Source organism: Mastacembelus armatus, chromosome 5 (assembly GCF_900324485.2).
Source record: "Mastacembelus armatus chromosome 5, fMasArm1.2, whole genome shotgun sequence".
Classification (NCBI taxonomy): domain Eukaryota; kingdom Metazoa; phylum Chordata; class Actinopteri; order Synbranchiformes; family Mastacembelidae; genus Mastacembelus; species Mastacembelus armatus.
Window position 1 is genome coordinate 8,403,871 of NC_046637.1, and position 20,017 is coordinate 8,423,887.

The 20,017-nt window shown below is 38.0% G+C and overlaps 1 protein-coding gene across 4 annotated transcripts in view; it reads left to right on the forward strand.

The window, feature by feature from the left end:
• necab3 (N-terminal EF-hand calcium binding protein 3) overlaps nucleotides 1-17,617 on the forward strand; it is a 33,784-nt gene extending 16,167 nt beyond the window's left edge. Inside the window, exons 3-14 of one of the 4 annotated variants that reach the window (XM_026305963.1) lie at nucleotides 137-245; nucleotides 1,845-1,870; nucleotides 3,264-3,361; nucleotides 4,213-4,349; nucleotides 7,195-7,316; nucleotides 8,520-8,599; nucleotides 10,185-10,238; nucleotides 13,153-13,268; nucleotides 13,739-13,816; nucleotides 14,456-14,547; nucleotides 14,862-14,879; nucleotides 15,264-15,624. In XM_026305963.1, coding sequence (XP_026161748.1) covers nucleotides 137-245; nucleotides 1,845-1,870; nucleotides 3,264-3,361; nucleotides 4,213-4,349; nucleotides 7,195-7,316; nucleotides 8,520-8,599; nucleotides 10,185-10,238; nucleotides 13,153-13,268; nucleotides 13,739-13,816; nucleotides 14,456-14,547; nucleotides 14,862-14,878 — 929 coding nt within the window. In that variant the 3' untranslated portion in view covers nucleotide 14,879; nucleotides 15,264-15,624. Of the gene's footprint in view, nucleotides 1-136; nucleotides 246-1,844; nucleotides 1,871-3,263; nucleotides 3,362-4,212; nucleotides 4,350-7,194; nucleotides 7,317-8,519; nucleotides 8,600-10,184; nucleotides 10,239-13,152; nucleotides 13,269-13,738; nucleotides 13,817-14,455; nucleotides 14,548-14,861; nucleotides 14,880-15,263; nucleotides 15,625-16,572 lie in introns of those variants that run through there. The other 3 variants (XM_026305961.1, XM_026305962.1, XM_026305964.1) reach the window with 3 other exon arrangements.
• The last annotated feature ends 2,400 nt before the right edge of the window (nucleotides 17,618-20,017 follow it).

Sequence of the window (20,017 nt, forward strand, 5' to 3'; positions counted from 1 at the left end):
AAGATTAGTTTACTATCACACCAGAGATAGAAAAGGGGATATAGAAACAAGACAAGGTAAACACAACGTAATATTATACTACAGGTTATTATTATGCTGTTATTGTGTGTTCTATCATTTCTGATCTGTGTTTCAGATGATGGCAAGCTGTCATTTGAAGAGTTTAACACTTACTTTGCGGATGGGATCCTGACTACCGAAGAGCTACAGGAGCTGTTCTACTCCATAGATGGCCGACAAAATAAGTGAGTTTTTTTATTTGAAATTGATTCAGAATTTCATCATAGTGCGATTCATTATAAGATTTTTTTTTTCTTTCCTAAATTTACTTTGTTAAGTAGCCTCACAACAGTGTTCAGCTAACACCTGAAGTGTTTAGAGCTTAAACACACAGATAAAGTGTTTCTTTCAAGTCATCAGATACAGGCTTAATTCCTCAAAGCAGGTTGAATTAGTGTTTATCCCATTCCTTTGGATATGAAGTACTGTGGACTACACTGGCTACTTCCTCTGAAATTGCAATAAAAGAAATCAGCCTCTCGGTCGCTGATGAAATCACTGCAATGCAGAGCAATGTATGTTTGTGAAGCCAGTTGTCATCATTATCTTTGGCAGATTACAATTTGTATTCATGAGAGGTGTGCAGACTTTTTTCTCTCTGCAATTTTTTTGTATCGTACCAGCACTTGGAAGACTAAAGTTTTTTAACTTGACGGCAAAGCCACGTGTCAACACACGCAAAAGTCACTGTAATGATTAGACCATATACTCACAGGCATAAACAAATTTACATATACACACAGTTTTAAAATTGAATTTGTCAGAAGTTTTTTTTTTTTTTTTTGTACCCAACCATTTAGAGTTTGTATTTTTTTTTTTGGCTCCAATAACAGCATCACCACAAAATAAATGGCATTTACATGCTTTTAGGCTGTGACACATCAGACCTCTCTAAACCCGTTTCCAGCTTTGAGGCAGTTGGCATGAGCTAAGCTCTGATGTCTAATTAAAGGCCTTTCTTGTTCTGAGATAAGACTCTTGTTAATTATATGATATCAGTTATGGAAGAAAATAATTTTCACAATGTGCGCAGGCTTTGAAGATTTTGCTTAAGGTCATATAGCAAAGAGAATATTCCCTTTCAGCTAAATACATAGAAAACGATTAATTATCTTTTGGATCAGTGTGATGGTAGCCTGAAACATAGCTGAGCAGTTACTTACTATCACTATCAAAATGGAAATTTACAACAGTAAGCGACAGACCAGACACTGTGTGAGGTTTTTAATAACACAAGCCATTAACTAGCTTTGCTTATGGTCTGCATCTGACAGTGAAAATGGCCTATAAAATGCCATTAAAGCAGCATGGGAAACTCATACAGAAATGCTTCTGCCTTTATCAAACTGAGATACTGAGAATAACGTGGCCTCCAGTGTAATAATTTCTGCCATGACTGGTAAACAAAGAAGTATTGATTTCAGCGTTTTTATTAACAGTTGCATGAGTTTGCAAAGGCACTGCCACAACTCCAACTACATTTATTCCTAGATAGAAAGCTACACAATGTTCTTCATGTCGAATTTTAAAAGAACAACAATGAGTCAGTTTTTGTTTCAGGTAATGATCAGATACTGTAATAGGCTGTTCTAATAAATGTTGTACTAATTTAACTGATTTTAACACAGTGTCTTGCATATGTGTCTTCCTTGGGCAAACACTGTAATATTCACATAGTACAGAGGTGTCAATCTCTCTAGCAGAACTGAGGAGCGGCACAACTTTTTCTAATTAACTTTCTCAATATTTTTCCCATTTATCTCCTCTCATGCTCTGCCCTGCAGTAATCTGGACACTGACAAGCTATCAGGTTGGTGCGACAGTGCTTTGTCTGATTTATTGTACCAGACTACATTAATTTATGTAAATGTCGTGTCATTTAAATTCACCAACTTCACTCTTTGTTGTCTTATCTATGAATTCATATTTTTGGTGGTTAGTTGCATAGAAAACATTAAAGCAATAACTTTGACATACTTTGTTAGAAAATTAGGCCTATTTTTCTAGTAAACTGAAAAGATTGGTCAGAGGGTGTTTCACTTAGAATAACTAACCCTCTCCCTAATCCTAACCCTAGCTGGAAACAGTCTTTGATTATTGTACAGGTTAAACAAATAATACACTGATTTAGCAAGTTAATTAGTGAGATGTCAGTGGATGTGTCTGTGGATGTGGACAGCGCCAGGCAGTTTCCAAAGTTTCCAGTCTTTGTGCTAAGATAAACTAACCAGCTGCTTTTGCTAGATTGGAATTTATTTAACAATCATGTTACCAATCTACTCATCTAACTTTCCAAAACCACTGTGAAGCAATTAACCTATTATCTAAAATGTCAAGCTATTCAGATAAATCCTTGTTAGATTTCCTCAGATGAAACAAACATTTGATCTGCAACATATACCACCACCATCCACTTGCAATACTGATCTGTAAATATGTAAAAAAAAAAAAAAAAAAATCTGGCAGAACTGTTGACCTATATTTTTTTTATCATCTGTGTGTGTTAGATGGCCTGAATAAAGTGAAGAGAAATAGGGCAGAGACTGGTAAATACCAGTAGTACCCAGAATAAAACCTCTGCATAATTTATTGAATGGGAATGGCATCTTTTCCAACTGACATCAAAAGAAGTTAACTGTTCTCCACAACGGTTCCTGTTCCCCTTGTCTTAGCTTTAGTTCACTGAATATGATGCCGGCGTTGCTGAGTTTCTTACACAATGATGGAGTGAAATTCAGTTAGATAACCTAATTGATTTGAAAGGCTTCCCTCACACACTCTCTTGCTGTGATTTATTTCAACCGTTAAATAAAACATTTTCTCAGTTTTGTAAATGACATAAATTCATAAATGTCTTCATTTCATTTGGTTATATCTGGTGTGAAATAGCTCTATCAAGCTTCTGTGTTTAACAGTACACAGATGTGACCTGTTATATTAGCTGATGTAAATGACATTTACAACAACACAGATTAATTTCATGATGTGGTAAGTGCTGACAGCTACAGCCATAAAATAAATTCAACAATTTTAACTCAACTTCTTTATAAACTTAAATATTTTATTCTCGCGGCCCTTGTCATGGTCTGCTTTTAACTGGCATGTGTTGTGGCAGCATGTGAGAGTTTGTCTTCAGGAGTCAAAATAAACATTGACCTGTTCGTTGCAACCACATTGACAACCTGTTTCCTCTTTCCTGTTAGATTATTTTTCTCAGCACCTGGGGGAGTATCTCAATGTCCTTTCAGCTCTCGAGAGCTTGAATGTTGCCATTTTAAAGGCAATGGATAAAACTAAAGAGGTAAATATTCACCAGAATCTATGACACCATTTAAAATGTGTTTTATGAATCATTTAGCTCTGTTAAAATTACCATGGATGTAGTTTAGGGTAGGAGAGATGTGTCCGTACTGTATATGACTATCTATGAATGTGAATCATGTAACCACTGCAGAAAATGGTTCATTTGACGGGTGCAAGTATATCCAGTGTTTAATAAAAGACTCCCAATTCGATGCATTATTTTATTGCAGTTGACAAGACATTTTAAAATGACCTCAGGACTTTCTGAGATAACAGCCTCATATTTGGGGATTGCTTGGTAAATGAGAAGAAGAGTAATGAGGACTGAATAATTATGCGTCCTTCCTTCTCTATTGTGGCGCTTCTTTAAAGCTGTCAGAGTGGGGAACTCCCTAGAGGATTGTGCAGTCGCTAGTTAGCAGCTGTGGTATGTCATGGTGTGCTCTGGATTGCTAATCCCATGATGCATTTCCAGTAGAGGCTACTTGTCATTATAGGTTTATACGAGGAGCTACTGTACTGTTACTTCATTAGCACATTGCATGAATAAGACTCCTCTGAGAATGCATAATCATGTTTGTGTTTAGGGACTCAAGCAGCAATTATGTCTCCCATTAAATTTCTTCTTTCTCACCTCAAAATGTGGATATGCAATACAAAATAATGGACGTGTTCAGAGAATTAATTAGCCAGTTTGTTTGCAGCTGTCACGGTGCTTTTACTGTAATTGCTTTGTAGAAGTTAAAAAACCTTCCATTTTTGTATGGTCCGTCTCTGAGATGTCTACTTGCTTCTGTTCTGCAATGCTCAGCTTTACCCTCCCTGTCTATGTGTCTCTCTGTCTGGCAGGAGTACCAGGGTTCAAGTGTGTTGGGCCAGTTTGTCACCAGGTTCATGCTACGTGAGACATCCAGCCAGCTGCTATCACTACAGAGATCACTGCAGTGTGCCATGGAGGCTGTGGAAGAGCAGAGCAGTCCTGCCCCGTTAGTACTGTAATATGACACAGTCTGTATTGTGTGCTACGTGCAGGTTGCGAGTCACCGTCCATACTATGCTGCATTAGTTGGGGAGTGTTAGTGTTAGAGTGGCTGTCAGATCTCACTACATGTTCCTATGTTCCTGTCTACATTCAGTTTCATAGTACATGTGGAGGGAGTGTGGTGTTCTTGCAAATATCTTTTTTTTTTAAGTCAGTCAGTCCCTAATGGATAGGGAGTCGGACTTGTAACCCAAAAGTTGCGGGTTCGAGTCTCAGGACCGGCAGGAATTGTTGGTGGGGTGGGGTGAATAGCCAGCGCTCTGTCCACCTTCAATACCATGACTGAGGTGAGACCCTTGAGCAAGGCACCAGACCCCCAGTTGCTCCCCAGGCACCGCAGCGGTGGCTGCACACTGCTCCAGGTGTGTGTGCACTTTGGGATGGGTTAAATGCAGAGCACAAATTCTGAGTATGGGTCATCATACTTGGCTACACAAGTCACTTTCATTTTTTTCATGACCATGAGCTGGTCAGCCATGAGCATCATATTTCTATAATATAACCAAGTCTTCTAGATGCTTTAACTTAAACGCACCTCATATTGTAAAATCCAAAACCGTAAACTCTTGACCCCACTGACTGGTCTGTTGTGAAATTAGCTTCTATACATTATGTCTCTCTCTCAAGCAAAGTATTGCATTACTCAATCACAATCAGCAAAGTAAAATACTGTACAAAATATATTGCACTGTGTTCATACACATAATTTAAAGTGCTACAGGAAAGCAGTCCTATAATGCATTACCAGTGTCACCTCTAATCTGTTAAAAGTGCAAAGATGTTAGTGAAGTCTGCATTGGCCTAAGTAATAAGACTGTTGAGCTTATCTGATGCCTGTCCCTGTATATCAAGGTATGCCTTTCAGCACAAAGCTTTGAATGTGCTGCGTTGCATTGTCTCAGTCACTCTCTTGCTTCGCTAACAGATAGGCTGCTTGAAATTCAGTATGTTTGTCAGAGAGTAACTCTTTTATTAAATGTAAATAGAACTTAATACCAGTTTGGGATTTGGTGAAGTACTGGGTCTGATTCACTGTATTGTGTACTGTGTATTATTCGTTTTGTAATACATTGTAGTTTATGAAAGAGCTCAGCACATGCTCTAACTTTTTTTTTTTTTTTTTTTTTTTGATGTGCCACAGGTCAAAATCATGACAAAAGATTGTCAGATACTTTTAACTGATTGATAGCATTTTAATTAATAAGGATACTTTCCATTACTTTTTGTGGCTACTTTGGTAACATCATTAACGGCCAAGCTGTCTGCTGCACTGTCAGTACCGGGCTCAGCAGACATCTCCTCTCACCCCTCTGGGTGCCACAGTGATATTGGAAATTGAGTGATTATAGCCAAGGTGAATTATTGAGAGGGGACTGGGTGAGGCAGAGTGGGAGCAGAAGGAGAAAGGATGATAAGCCTGGCATTGAAATACAGAGCAAGTGAGTCATGAAGCAAAAGAAAGCAGTGAAAGATAAATACAAAAAGAATAACAAAATGGCACAGAAATCCTGAGGCAGACTGAAAAAAGGAGAGAGGGGGCATACAAAAGGACATGATGAGGAGCTTTTTGCTGCAAATAACTCTTTTAAGATTGTTCAAACAGGTATAGATTTTGAAAAAAAGAAAGAGTGAGTGTGTTAGTGTTGGGAGGGGCAGAATTAGCGACATATTGAGTTGGCAACAAACAGGTTGTTTCTCTCCCTTTTGCTTCCCTGCAGTAGATTTATGGCTGTTGCAGTGGCCTTTGGGCTCCAGGCTGTTCTCAGCATGAGAACCTTCTAGCAATGCGCTCCCTCTGCGCTGTCAGCGTGACACTGCACACACACACAAACATAATGGCATGCGCACACACAAACACAACAAAAGGAGGGTGAGAGAGGCACACATTAATAAGAACAGACAAATTCGCATGGGAATTTAGACCCACGGGCACAGAGGCACACACACAAGTGGAATCAAAGTTTAAACATTCACTCCAACACACACACACGCACGCACACACACTCACACATACACACACTTGTTTCCATTTTTCATAGGGACATTCCATTGACTTACATTTCCTGGGCACTTACCTAACCTTAACCATAACCAACACCTGCGTAACCCTAAACCTATCCCTAATCTTAAAGCAAGTCGGTTCTTTAAAATTCAGTTATTTACATGGTGGAGACCTGGATTTTGTCCCCATGAGCTGAGTCCCTAACATGTTTCATTCCTCCCACAATGTAGGAAAAAGATGTATACACACACACACACATACATTGTGTCACACTCTCTTAACAACACAGTGTTGACATCCTGCCCTTGACAGACATGACAGGAAATGCCTTTCCATCGATGACAGAGCTGTGTGTGTGTCTTTGTATGTGTGTGTATGAATATTTTGAGTGTGGAAGTGAAGGGACTGGTCATTGTTAACACCCAGCATGTGGGTTAATAAGCACTGATGTGTATCTGGCACTTAATGTTTTCCCCCCCTTGTCTGGACACTTGCTGTTTATCACGGGCTCTTGGTATTTCTGCCCCATTGACTGCATTCTCTCTATCTCGCCACAGAGATTAACCTGTCTCTTTCTGATTTAAATCAATTATTAATGCATCCTTCCTCATCTCTGTCCATGCTTCCCTCTCTCTTGTTCTTGTTCCTTTCTTCCTTTCTCCCTATCGTCTTCCTATATGGTTACTTTGCTCCATACTTTCCTTCCATATTTTCCTCTTCATTGCCCATGTGACTCTCTCTATCCAATGATGTTTGTCTCTCGGGGTGTCCACCGCTGTCGTGGCAGGAGAGAGGTTAAGGGACCTGAGCTGACAGCGCTACAGAGTAATGGCAGGCGATGTGGTCGCAGGGTCTACAATAATGTGTGCATGTCTCCATCAGTTCCCTGCACTGGCATCCTGACCACAGGTATGAGGGGTATCTAGTTATATCAAGCTCCTAATTTACGAAAAACTGGTCTCTATTTTAACTATATAGTCAAGCCAAAAAAAAAAAAGTACCAATTTTTTTTTTTTTTGAGCCACACAACTCCATTATTGTGTAAATGTGATTAAAAACAAATAAAAGCCATGCTGCTGCACTCTGAGACATATTGCCTCATTGCACTGACAAGTTTATTTTCTCTTTAATGAGTATTTTTCTTGTGAAGCAGCACCATGGGTCCAGACACTCCTATCTCTTCTTCTTATCAGCAGCATAGTAAAACTGATTGAACAGATTTTGGTCCAGAGTTTGTAACTATAGCAGAGTATAAATGAAGAGGAATGTCTGCTAAAGATTAAGGAGCATTTAAGGGTGCCTGTCAGGTTGTATTTTCAGCATGTTCGTGTGGCCATTAAATATAACACTGGTGATATTCCATATTTTGACACTATCAGCAAATCCCATGATCCATTTCTCTTCCTACTTTATTACCAAGAGGCGCTCAGACCTAAGTCTATTGCTACAGAAGACTTAAATTTCTAAACGCAGGTTGCAAATATATACCTATATTAAAATGTTACAACAGCATTCATTGTGTTTTTGCAGCCATTACTCAAGCAAGAGGAAATACTGCAAACTGCACTGTTCATTTTATCATAATTAAGATCTCACCCAGTGCGGCAGTGGACTTCACTGATGTGTTTTTGGACAGAACTGACAAAACTATGGCATAGAGGAATTGGATGTATTGAACTTTAACTAAAAGAGAAATTTGTTTTTGGATTTGTCTTTTCATTGTAATGTAGTATACTGGGAGCAGTTGTATTGTATTGTATTGTGTGCAGTTGTATTTTATTGTATTGTGTGCAGGCAGTAAGCTTTCCCAAAAGGCTTTTTTTCACTGCTGTTGTTCTGCAGTACTCAAGGACTAAATCACAAATATTCAGTCTTCAGAGACATCATGAACTGTGGCTCGCAACAAACAAAAATTTCAATCATCTGAATCAAAATGTCGTTTTCATTAATAAAAAATGCCTTATTATACAGTTATTGTTAGGTGCATGATTCTTTTTTCAAATGTGGGAATAGTTATACAATAGGCTACAATATATAGAATATTTTTTTAACAATTTCCACAAGAAAGAATTTTCATATATTGTAAATTAACAGGCAATTCTGCTGTTTCAGGTCTGAACCTGGAGGATGGAGAGAACTGGTGCTCTCAAATAAACAGGCTGCAGCAACTTCTGGATAAGCTGGAGTGCCAGGTAAACCTTTTTTCTTTATGTCCTGATGTGGACAATGATGTACTTCTGGAACAGACACTCCACTAATTTTGTTCTCATCTTCCTGTGTCCTGTCTCTTTTAATTCTTAATATTTATTTTTATCTTCGGCACTCATTATGTGTGTAGGCACACAGCTTTGCAAGCTGTACATGAGAAACAATGAGATTTAATAAACAAGTGTTAGACTAAAAGTAATGAAAATTTGTAAATTTAGTAGTTGCCACAGCAACACCACCTCACGGAAACTTACTGCTGAAGGTAAAATGATTTTGGGTCATCTTCATAGATTTTCCTTATACTGTCCCAATCACTTCTGTTACTGTGTCTATACTTTATTGCCATTTTTCTCATGTGAACAAGTTTTGAAAGGTGCTACAGATGTTGCAATTTTCATTATTTGTGAAAATGTTAGGCAGAGCTTTAATATTGTAATCATCCTTAAATGTAAAGAATACATAACCTTTCTAAAACTACTAAAGTAACTAAGATTGAGAGTCATTTTGTCACAGGCTTCCACCTCATAGTCAGTATTAAATGACATATGTAGAGGATATGCAAAATACAGGCACTGAATGCATTCGCTTTTCTAACATTATTTGATTTTGGTGCCTATTGTGTTACAGTGAAAGAATAATTAATTAAGTTTTTGAGGTGTTACAGTCTAAGGGGCCACACAAGCAGCACTGCAGTGAGCATATGTCTGTAGCAATACCTGTAACTGTACTCATTCAACTGCTATGTACCATTCAACTGCAAGTGTATTTCCACCATGCACTGGTTGGATGGTATAGTTTTTGTATCTGCACTGTTGTGTGTAGTAATGTTATTTCGTGTGAGAGTTTAAATTTGATTCAACTTCATGTTGACAGAAATTTTATTTTTCAGAGGATTTCATTAAAAAAATATTTTTTCTAAGAGGAGCTCTGTATGTCTGTCAAACACAGTGGCCTCTCATTTCTCATTTTGTATCCTATGACTCGTTCTCACTATCACATCTCGAAGCCTGTTTCATGCTTTCCTGCCCCATTTCTGCTCCACCCCCTTCTCCCGGCCTGTTCTTTTCTTTATTAACTCCTGTTGTTCCCATCTTTTGATGTTCATTTTTTCCCCCCTCTCCTTTTGGTCTCTCTGAAAGCATTTTTTCTTTCTAGTCCTTGGTTTTATCAACCTACAGGGACTCAGAGTGTAATATCAAAGCAATTCATAACCTGCAGCATGTTCTGAGTTCACAATCCATCTTCACACCTCAACGCCACCACCATCACACACACCTTCTGTCCATCTTGCTCCTGCTGCTGTCTCTAATGTATGGCTCTCTGTGTACACACACACACACACACACACACACACACTCACAAAAACAACTATAACCATGAATACGATAAGCTTATTATTATTATTATTATTTTACTCAATTTTACGTAGCACACAGGCATTTAACTCTTCTTGATTACAGGTGGCTCAGTGGTTTAATTTGTTCCCATTCCTCTGGCATCACTGATCATTCCTACTGACATGTTTAAACCAAAAACCCTTTTCTTTTGTTTGCTATCTTCTTGTTTCAGGGGCCCAAGTTGGAGCCACTGAAAGAGGACCCACTGGCTAGCACATACAAGTCTGTAAGTCTGCCCTGATCTCACCTGGAATTCTGTCTTGTGTGAATCACTGGAAGTAGATTTTAATTTGTGGCAAGTATTGTATCATCATTAGAGTAGTATATTTTTTTATATTGACAGTCATTGTGAACAGTTCATCATCATGAAACACTTCACTGGTGCGTGGAATTAATTATACAACATAAATGGGCCTTGGGCCAGTCACATATCAACTCCTGAGAAGGTGAGAATTTAGAAAAAGTCCCTGAATGCTTCAGGCCTTATAAGACAAATGTTTAAGTGGACATTTTACATAATGTTGAATTTTGCTTAGCCACACACATGCATACACACAAGGAAGAAAAAGTTAGCATTGAGTACAATCAAATATTCAAGGCTATACAGTGAGTGACCTGAGTACTCCGAGCATGGATTGAGTAGCTTCTAGGTTTGAATGCAATTGGGACTTTTCTGGAGAAGAGAGGTGGTCTATGAAAGCTACCCTGACTACATGAAGGTTAAAAAAGTCATGCTTCTTCTCTGTCTGAGGCTATACTGCACTGCTGAATTGTTTTATAGACAACAGTCTTCCAGCCAGTTTACAGTGTGTTGCTTGTCCCTACCTTAGAATATGAAAATCAGGACGCTTGTCAGACTTACCAGACCTTTGTCGTCATGGTAACAATCATACAACCATCCCAGTCAAAACTGTACCAGACCTTCATCATCATGAAATGATTCATAACCACAAGGTTATGATTATGGAACCATCATGGATTGATTAGGTTTATGCACAAAAACATCTTAAGATCATAATTTGGGTTAAAATAACTATTTTCATGTTACAGGACCATCACCCCCATGGTTACAACAATAAACATGTGGTTAACAGTACAGTCATGAAAAAAAACACTGTGTTTCTCAATGCAATAAATTACTGCTGTTTTGAGGGAAAATCCTGTTTTCTGACCCATCCATACACTCCAACCTCCTGCTAGTGTGGACATTCCTCGCGCTATGTATGCCTACTATGTCACCTAACTTCCTCCTTTGGGCATATCATAATTACTTGAGTCACTAGAAGTTGCACAACTATAACAATCATATGACTATTTCACTGGAATGGTTGTGATTTTAAATTTTGACTGATAAGCGTCCTTTGGATCTTCTTTTTACCCTATTTGACTCTGTACAATTCCAGGAGTTAGATTATGTTTCAAAAGGCTGACAAGAAATTATTTAAGCTCGTTTTCAGCTGCACTCAGCAATCCCTCTCACTAGAAGCTGCATTTTACTCATCCAGTTGCCCTCTAAATGTCAAGCAGTACATCTGTTTCTTTTTCAAACAAATGACAATAGAACTACATGTACCAGTGATTATAGTCTTTTTTTTTTTTTTTTTTTTTGAGGTGTTACAGTCTAAGTTGTCTGACCTTGGATCTGACTATATTTAGTTTATTCACATATGATCAAAAGAAGATGTCTGATGCATCATCCATTTGAGAGCTAGAAATGATTTGGAAAACACAGGCAGCTGAGATTACAACCTACTGCTATGTGTAACTATGGTGACAGTTATAATAAGTATTTTTATTAGTGTAAAAGTGGTATAACAGTGTTTTTATACTGGTTGATAAAATTGAAATTGTACAAAGATCAATGATCTGTTTGTATTTCTTTTAAGGTCATGAAATAAGCTGTCCAAAATAAAACCCAGTAAAAATCTAATAAAAAATTGCACTCAGCCTCTCCTCATGACAAACTGAGTGATCAAATGCACACACAGATGTAATTGATAAATCCTTGTAATTTTTCACTGTGCACTATGCACAAAGGTGTTTTTGTTTTGTTTTTGTTTTGTCTTGACATTTTGAGGAAACCAGCCTTCCATTACAACCGAGGTGAAGTTTCATACTTTTTGGTAGAAAGCAGTTGTTCTTCATAGGGAGGCTGTGTTCAGTTTCTGAATAAGATTTTTGAGCTATCAGCACCATAAATTGAAGTCCATCCTCCTTCATTGTATTGAGACAGCAAAAAAAAAAACATCTGAAGAGATTTCAGAAATAGATATCTCAAAACAAAACCTACACGTCACACAAATGTGATTCAAGTCTGTGGAAACAATGTTCACAAACCCTTCTATAAGGTGGTTTTGACTTTATATTGGCTGCAGTATTGACTTACTCTTCCACTGAGCTGATGAGAAGGTAAAGCAGGCAGGAGGCTGTGGAAGATCACACACCAGGAAGAGGATCTTAGCTCAGCCCTACTTCCCTGAGGAGGACTCTGAATCACTGCCAGTTTCAGGGATGTTGCTCTGTAACTGGCACAATGATCTATAAAGATCAAAATGATCTATTTTTTTAATGTGTCTTCTTGTCTTCCTGAAGCATATGTGAGTTCGTGTTTAGTTGAGGAGGAATAACCTCCCAGCTGCTGTTATCAATGCATTATATGAAGAAAGTGGCAAGCTATAGTGAAGGATAATGATTGGATATAATGGCAGCACAGTTATCATAGTGTGGGTCTACTTTGCTGTGTTTTTGAGTCATCAGAGTTTAGAATGGACCTGAAATTAGCCCCGAGCTTATTTTGTGCAACTGCTTCCATTCAGACTTTCAGCTACACTGAAAAACAAAGCTAAAGTGCTGGGAATGTGTCGTAAGTGGGTGCACTATACAAAGAAGCGTCACATTCACTTATTTATATCTCATCTGTTGTTAGATGGTGAGATATTCACCCTTAGGAGGGTACAGTTCCCATCAAATGCTTCAAAAGTATCCAGTTTGACAATCTCTAAACATGTCTGGACCTCAGGAGGTGATATGAGACTGATGCCTCTTCACTCAATCACTCACTCACACACTCACACTGTTCTTCGGGGCAGTGAATTGTTTAATGTGTTATTTCACCTCTTTGTTTTGTCTCTTTCTTCCAGCAGAACATCCTGCTGGTTCAGAGGCAGATGTCAGTGACCGATGAAAATCTGGGCAATTTCCAGAAAGTTCTGAAGAACTACATCGATGCCACCTCAGCTCACTCTGACAACTTGCAGTGCGTGGCTTGTTTGTTTTCAGGCAAAGCCGTATATATTTTAGACATTGTGTCCGGCTCTGCAGCTGAGGCAACATTTTTAATACTGAGGCAGTGCTGAGTCTGTATTTTCAAACTGTTCCAAAGCGAATGTCCATGGGTAAAAAAAGAATAGAAAAAATTCCATTAGCACTTTCTCATCAACCATCCTGGGATATCAGTTTAGCTATTAAATGACCCCAAATTGTGAGCGACTTGATTGAAAATGAGTTTTTCAGTAATAATAGTTCTGCAGTTTCACAAAATGGAGCTATCTCTAACTGTATGAGAATAAGTCCTCATTTTCTTTTAATGCTAGTGACTGTCTTCCTTTATTCCTTGCTTAGTTCTGACATCTCTAAATCTCTTAAAAGTCAAACTTTTGAGTGCAGACTTTCATTCACTTTGTATCCTCTTCTTGCCCTACTCTGCTTTTCTTCTCTCGATGTCAGTGTGTCCGTTCAGAAGCTCCCGGGAAAGTCGTGTTACATAATGTATGAGTTCTGGCAAAGCCGCATGTCTTGGATGAGGTGAGGGCATGCATGTGTGTGTGTGTGTGTGTGTGTGTGTGTGTCTCTCTGTGCGCGTATGTGATGCGTATACCTGGTATTACTCACTTTGGAGACTTCTTCATGGGGAACAGATGCTGTCCTCGCTATGTAAAGCAGTGAATTTTAGAGTGCTTTAGGGTTAGGCAGGTAATGGCTATAGTTAAGGTTAGAATAAGTCTCCAGGAAATTAATGTAAGTCAATGTAGGAAAATCAATGTGTCTGTGCAAAAAATTATCATTATTGTTATCATTAATATGTGGAAGGCATATACAGTATTTTTGTGCGCGCGCGCATGTGTGTGTGTCATATTGGCAAACCTCTGGCAGTTTTAATTTTGTGATTGGAAATCTTCCCCGCCAGTGAAGATGAGCAGATGGCTTATCTCTTGGTTCGCACACACACGCTCACACACACACACACACACACAAATAATATCTATGCCTTCATTTAATCATAAGATTTTTGCACATTCCTGCTAGACATAGTACCTTACAATTTTAAATTAAAAAATGAAAAGTTCCATAAAACACATGAATATGATCACTTTCTTCTGACCTTCTTCTCTTTTTTGCTGCATTTTTATTTTTATTGTGCGTATTTGTTGCTTGTCTCTGCAGCTATCAGCAGTCAAACAGCAGTAAAGATTTCCAGCGCTGCATTATTGACATGTTGGAGGATGCTGAAGTAGTGTCTACTATGCTACTCCCAGGTTTGTATCTCATTAATATAAAATATATATATTTTACATATACAAACTTGTACAAGTGAATTGCATGTAACGATTTTCAATGAGACCAAGCTACATTTTGTACAATTTCACATTTATGTAGAGTTAGACATTGATCTCCTCTATATGTGTTAACATCGGTCGAGAAAAATACTGTAATTGTCAGGCACAAACATTATGATGGCTTTAACTTGGTTATGAGGTATGAGGCTCTACTGCACCACCGTGATTGCACATTAGGCCCAAACTCGTGTGCCAAGAGCTTTCTAGTAAGTCTTACTTTTCTTCCTGTTCAGGTGCTCATTGCCTTTGAGGTGTGTCATTTTTCTGCTGGTTTAAAAAAAAATCATTAGAAAAATATCTGGAGTAGACAGCAATTTGATGTAAGTACTCATGTCAGGGGCCTGCTCATAGTGACTGCATATTGCAAGGCTTTGGAATAGTCTAATGGCTTGGTATTCAGCATCTCAGGCCATGCTGAAAAGGGTTTATATGTGCCCCAACTGACCGTTGAACGTTGGGAGAGTCTGGTGTTTGGCTCACATGCAACAGATCAGACGTGCGTATGGTCAATATAAAGAAACAAGGTTTTATCTGCCTTCATTTCAGACACATTTTCATGTGACAATAAGCAAAATAGGAGCTTTGTTCATGGCAATATGACTCAAATCTGATGCAAATACCTTTTTTCTCTTCAGCACGTCCTTGACTCCTCAGCAGGATCAGCACATGGCAGAATGGCATGAATCACTGTCACGCCAGCCCAAGTTACAATCATGACTCCTTTCTCGTCTTGGCATTTGATTAATTTGTCGCAGGCCTCTAAATATGCTTCAGAAAGCAAAAGCTTTAATGATTATTTCTGCCATTACAGATGGTGATTTAGCTGCGTGGGCTGCATGGGTTGTGATCGTTGCTAGGTTACTGTACATGGTTGTTTACATCCACATCTGTGACTTGCATGTGTGCGTGCACACATAACCTAACACAGGACTCAGATATACCTGCTTTTGAAAGTGTAATAAAGAAAAATCTCATAACAAAAACCAGAGTCAGAGTTAGACATTAATAAAAACAACCCAACAATAGCCCATGTAGGCTAAGTGTTAGGTACCTCACAGGATTATTGCGATAATTTAGCAAACTGAAAGAGGTTCCTCAAAAAATTGCAATATATACAGTCAATATTTGATTAAACTTCAAATGAAGAAGGAACAAAAAAATGAAATATACGCTGCAGTGTCACTAAATATTCTTGATTAATTGATCTTGGAAGTTTTTCATTTTTCTTTTCCTTTGGTAAAGAGCTTTTTAAAGGTGTCTTAAGTTGTCCTATTAGATGCAAACAGGTTTGATTGGTTATAAGGTTAATTATGGACAACCAGTAACGACAGAATCTATCACTTCTATGTGTTGGGCACATCAGAAGCGTAGAGAGGAAATGACTCTGGAATAGAATACAGCTTAATAGAAAGCTGAATAATAGAAATATAAATAAGCATATAATTCTGCTGCTCTTTGCAGTCGCTGTTATCGGTGCCACTGACAGTCACCCAACACTGCCTTCATATTATTTCCAGGAGGAGCTTTGCAGCAGCAGACAGGATAAGGTTATTTAGTTAATGCTTGATTAGCACTAAGACGCTGTAGATGTTCACATATGAAGTAAATGCTAACTAGGACAAGTTAAACATACAGTACTGTGTAATGATTTGCTTTGTAACTGCCCTGTGCTTTCTGGATTTAAATGTAGAAAATATGTGGGTACTTTGAAACCGCTGAACAAAACCCTCTACAAAGCTGGGATTTCCAAACAATTACGAATAATTTTGATTACCCCCAAATTAACTAAATCATTGACAAAATGGAGTTTAATTAAATCAAAATTCAGCTTAATGATTTTTAAATGTGCCTGACTCTTCCCTAAGGAATCATAAATTGCCCTGAGTCATACAGTAAATTGGTCTGACATGACCTAACTCAGTCTCTGCATGTGTGTTTCCTCAGCTTCCTGGTGGATTATGACTAACAACTAACAACCGAATCCAGAATGTCACATCTACTGCCTACACTGTCACACGGACAAAGACACACTGGTGCACAACCCACCCACCACATGCACACACTCACTGAAACACACACACACACACGCACACACATGCACGCATACACAGAAGAATTCAAAATGCATCCATGTGTTTCAAAGCAACAGGGAACTGACACAATGGCGTCATCCAGCATTCTCCAGCAGCATCTTTTAATGCTCCTCTCTCTTCGGCTGCTCATTATTGTGCCACTTATATCAAAAGGGATAGTTGCACCTCATAGCCAAGCTATAGACTTGAAAGTGACTGATTCTCTGCAATGCAAACACCAGTTCTTCTTTCTCATAACCAAGTCTTTCACTTGTGCTATAGCCTCCTTTATCTTGCAGTGTTTTTTCTGACATCCCTTACAGTGGTAAACAACCAAAAAGATGCTAGTATAGGTGACTAGAGTAAATATGATTGGAGCGACAGTTACCATGCGAGTAGTGTTTTGTGCTTTTGATGAGTTGTTTACTGATAAATAAAATTAAATAGAATGAAAAAAAGCAGAGAGGATAAAAGCATAATGAAGCGTTACTGTGGCCTAAACGTGCATGCTGATGACTGTGAGCAAGAGCTTTCAGGAATAGTTCTTTTAAATCATGTTTGTATATGCTGTATGATATTGTAGCACTGTTTTTCTTTCATTTAGCTCCTGTCATGTGCACAGAATGCCAAATTAGCTATCATTATAACAGCTACACTTGCCCTGACATCTATTTATTACTACATGTAGTGTTTAGTTATTTCTGTCTCCTCAATCTGCAGTCTGAGATGCATTCTTTGTCTCTCTAAAAATCTCTAAAAATGTGCATATCTAAAGGAAATAAGACTTTATGAGGAGAGTTCATTGTCTCACTACATAATAAAGAGGAAAATCTATTTAATGTATCATGTATTTATTTTGATGATGGTAGTTTCTTCCATTTGTACATATTAACATTTCTGTTGTGCTTTGGTTTGGCAATAACCACCAATAATTGTAAACAAACTGAAAAAGAACTTTAATAAAATCATTACAGCTACTAATTGTTTTGACAAGTGAAATGCTTCGAATGTTTTATTTGTGACAGTATATTTTCCTAATGTAATACACCTCACGCCTTTTAAATAATTTAGCCTTTCAATAAATACTCAGATGTTTCCATTTCCATTGTTTACATTACTTCCTACTCAAAATTTTTAATTAGCTATAATCAGTTTTTTTATAATCAAGCATTAAATGACAACTTTAATGCTTTTGCTTGGAATGGTGAATCTAAAGAGAATCGTCACCCATAATTGTGTTAAGAAACATTTTAGTTGGGATTTGATTAAAACAACACATGCATATACTCAAACCTTATACTATAAAAAATCAAATGAGGGTAAAACAACTCAAGAGTGACTGAATTAGGTTATAATTCTAAGCTCCAAATTAACCTGACATTAATTAAAGTTAAAGTCTGGCACACACACAAAAAAAAAAAAATCTTTCAAACCACTCCTTTTTATATTTCTACTCATCAGTGTTCTGAAAGCTATGAATTTCCCACAGTGCTTTGAAATAAAGACAGCACTTCAACTTATGCTATCAAACAAAGGCACCTCCCTGACCAAGGTTATCCAACTGTGAAAGCAGGTGTGCAGGGGACTTATTCAGTCTAACTTACAGACTCCAATGCACCAGTGGCTCATGCATATTTCTGACTTTGTCACCAATTGCATATTTATAGGCTATCAACATTTTAATGGCTCATAAGTTAATATTATAAATATATATATTTGTGTAGCAGAAGTACTCATCTTGCTATCCTAATTGAACTGAATTATTTTCATTGTACAGGTTTAATGAAATTATGCTTAGGTGAACCTTTACAGGTACAATGGGTATCAGGTTGGGAGCCATAGCATCACGCCATCATAGAAATCCAGTCTCTTGTCTCCCCCATACTGCAGATGGAGGTTTAGAGCATAATGCAACAGCAGTGCACTTCTACACACAGTGCTCTGCAGATGTATGTATATGTGCATCCTGCTTCCTTTTCCCTTTGCAATGAGCCTATGGCAATGAAAGGTCCAGAGTCCTCCTTTCAGCCAGCAGCCTGTCTTTTGATGACAGGAACTCATAATTGCTGAAATTGTTTGTGCCAAATTTAAAAAGGCACACACGTGCGTGCACAGGCGCATGGGCTGCATTGCACTGATTGCTGGGGCTGGAATATTTGATTGCATGATTGTTACTGGCAAATTGAAGTCCTCTCATCTTTAGCCTCCTGTCAGGCAGGCTGACTGCTGGTAAGGCAGAATGAATATGCAGTGGCCATCGGTGCAGCCATGTAGATGAGGCTAGGAAGCTGTATCAACACCTCCTGTTCCTCATCTATTCCTCAAAATGCTATGGGGCAAGTGTCATCACTACAACTATTACTAACACTACAAAACAGTGTCTAATTTAAAATAGAAATAAAGCCTGTTGCTCTTTAAAGTGGAATATTAACAGCACACCAGATGTCACAGGCTGATGAGTGATGAAACACAGATGGAGTACTGGAACATTTTTTTACTAGTTATTTTCCTTGTTCTCCCAACAGCAACTGAGCCACAACAATAACATAGCTGCTATAAAGTTCACTGAAACACTAATGTTTAAAGTACAGTTCATTCTGACCTGTTGTTCTGACATTAGAGGATTAATAAGGAATAAAGGTATTTAATAAATGTACTATAAAAACATTAAAATAGCTTTTGCTGAACCAAAATGGCAACCATATGCATTATCAAAAATGTGGTTGGGTTTTATAAAACACTTAAAGATGATACATTTTAAGAAATCAGGGAATTGCTTCTAAATGTAAACTCCACCTCAGGCATCTCTTAAACTACTATAAAAATAACATGATTTTACCTCTGTTTATAGCTGATGTTCTGCAAGGCTAACAGTGTTGGTACAGCGATTCCTGCAATATATTGTATTTCTTGGTAATATAGCAGGGATGAACTCACTCAGTCTATTCCATTTTTGCAGACAATGACACTGCTGCTGATGCATGAGCAATATGCATATTGAATTGAATGTATTACTGAATGTATTATTCCCTCAAAATACAAACAGTCTCCGGAGAGTTTGTCTTCCAGTTGGTTTATATATTCCGACTGAAACAACATAAGCGCGGATATGCTTCTAGTGGATTTTAATTGGATAGATATATATATGTGTGCTATTATTCAATACATTGTTTAAAATAAATAAAAAGCCTGTGATGGCTCTGGCACATTTCTGTACCTTATTAACTTTAGCTCTGTAATATTTTTCATTACGTTTTCCCTGTTTGTGAAACAACATTTTGTGTGTGTGTGTGTGTGTGTGTGTGTGTGTGCGTGTG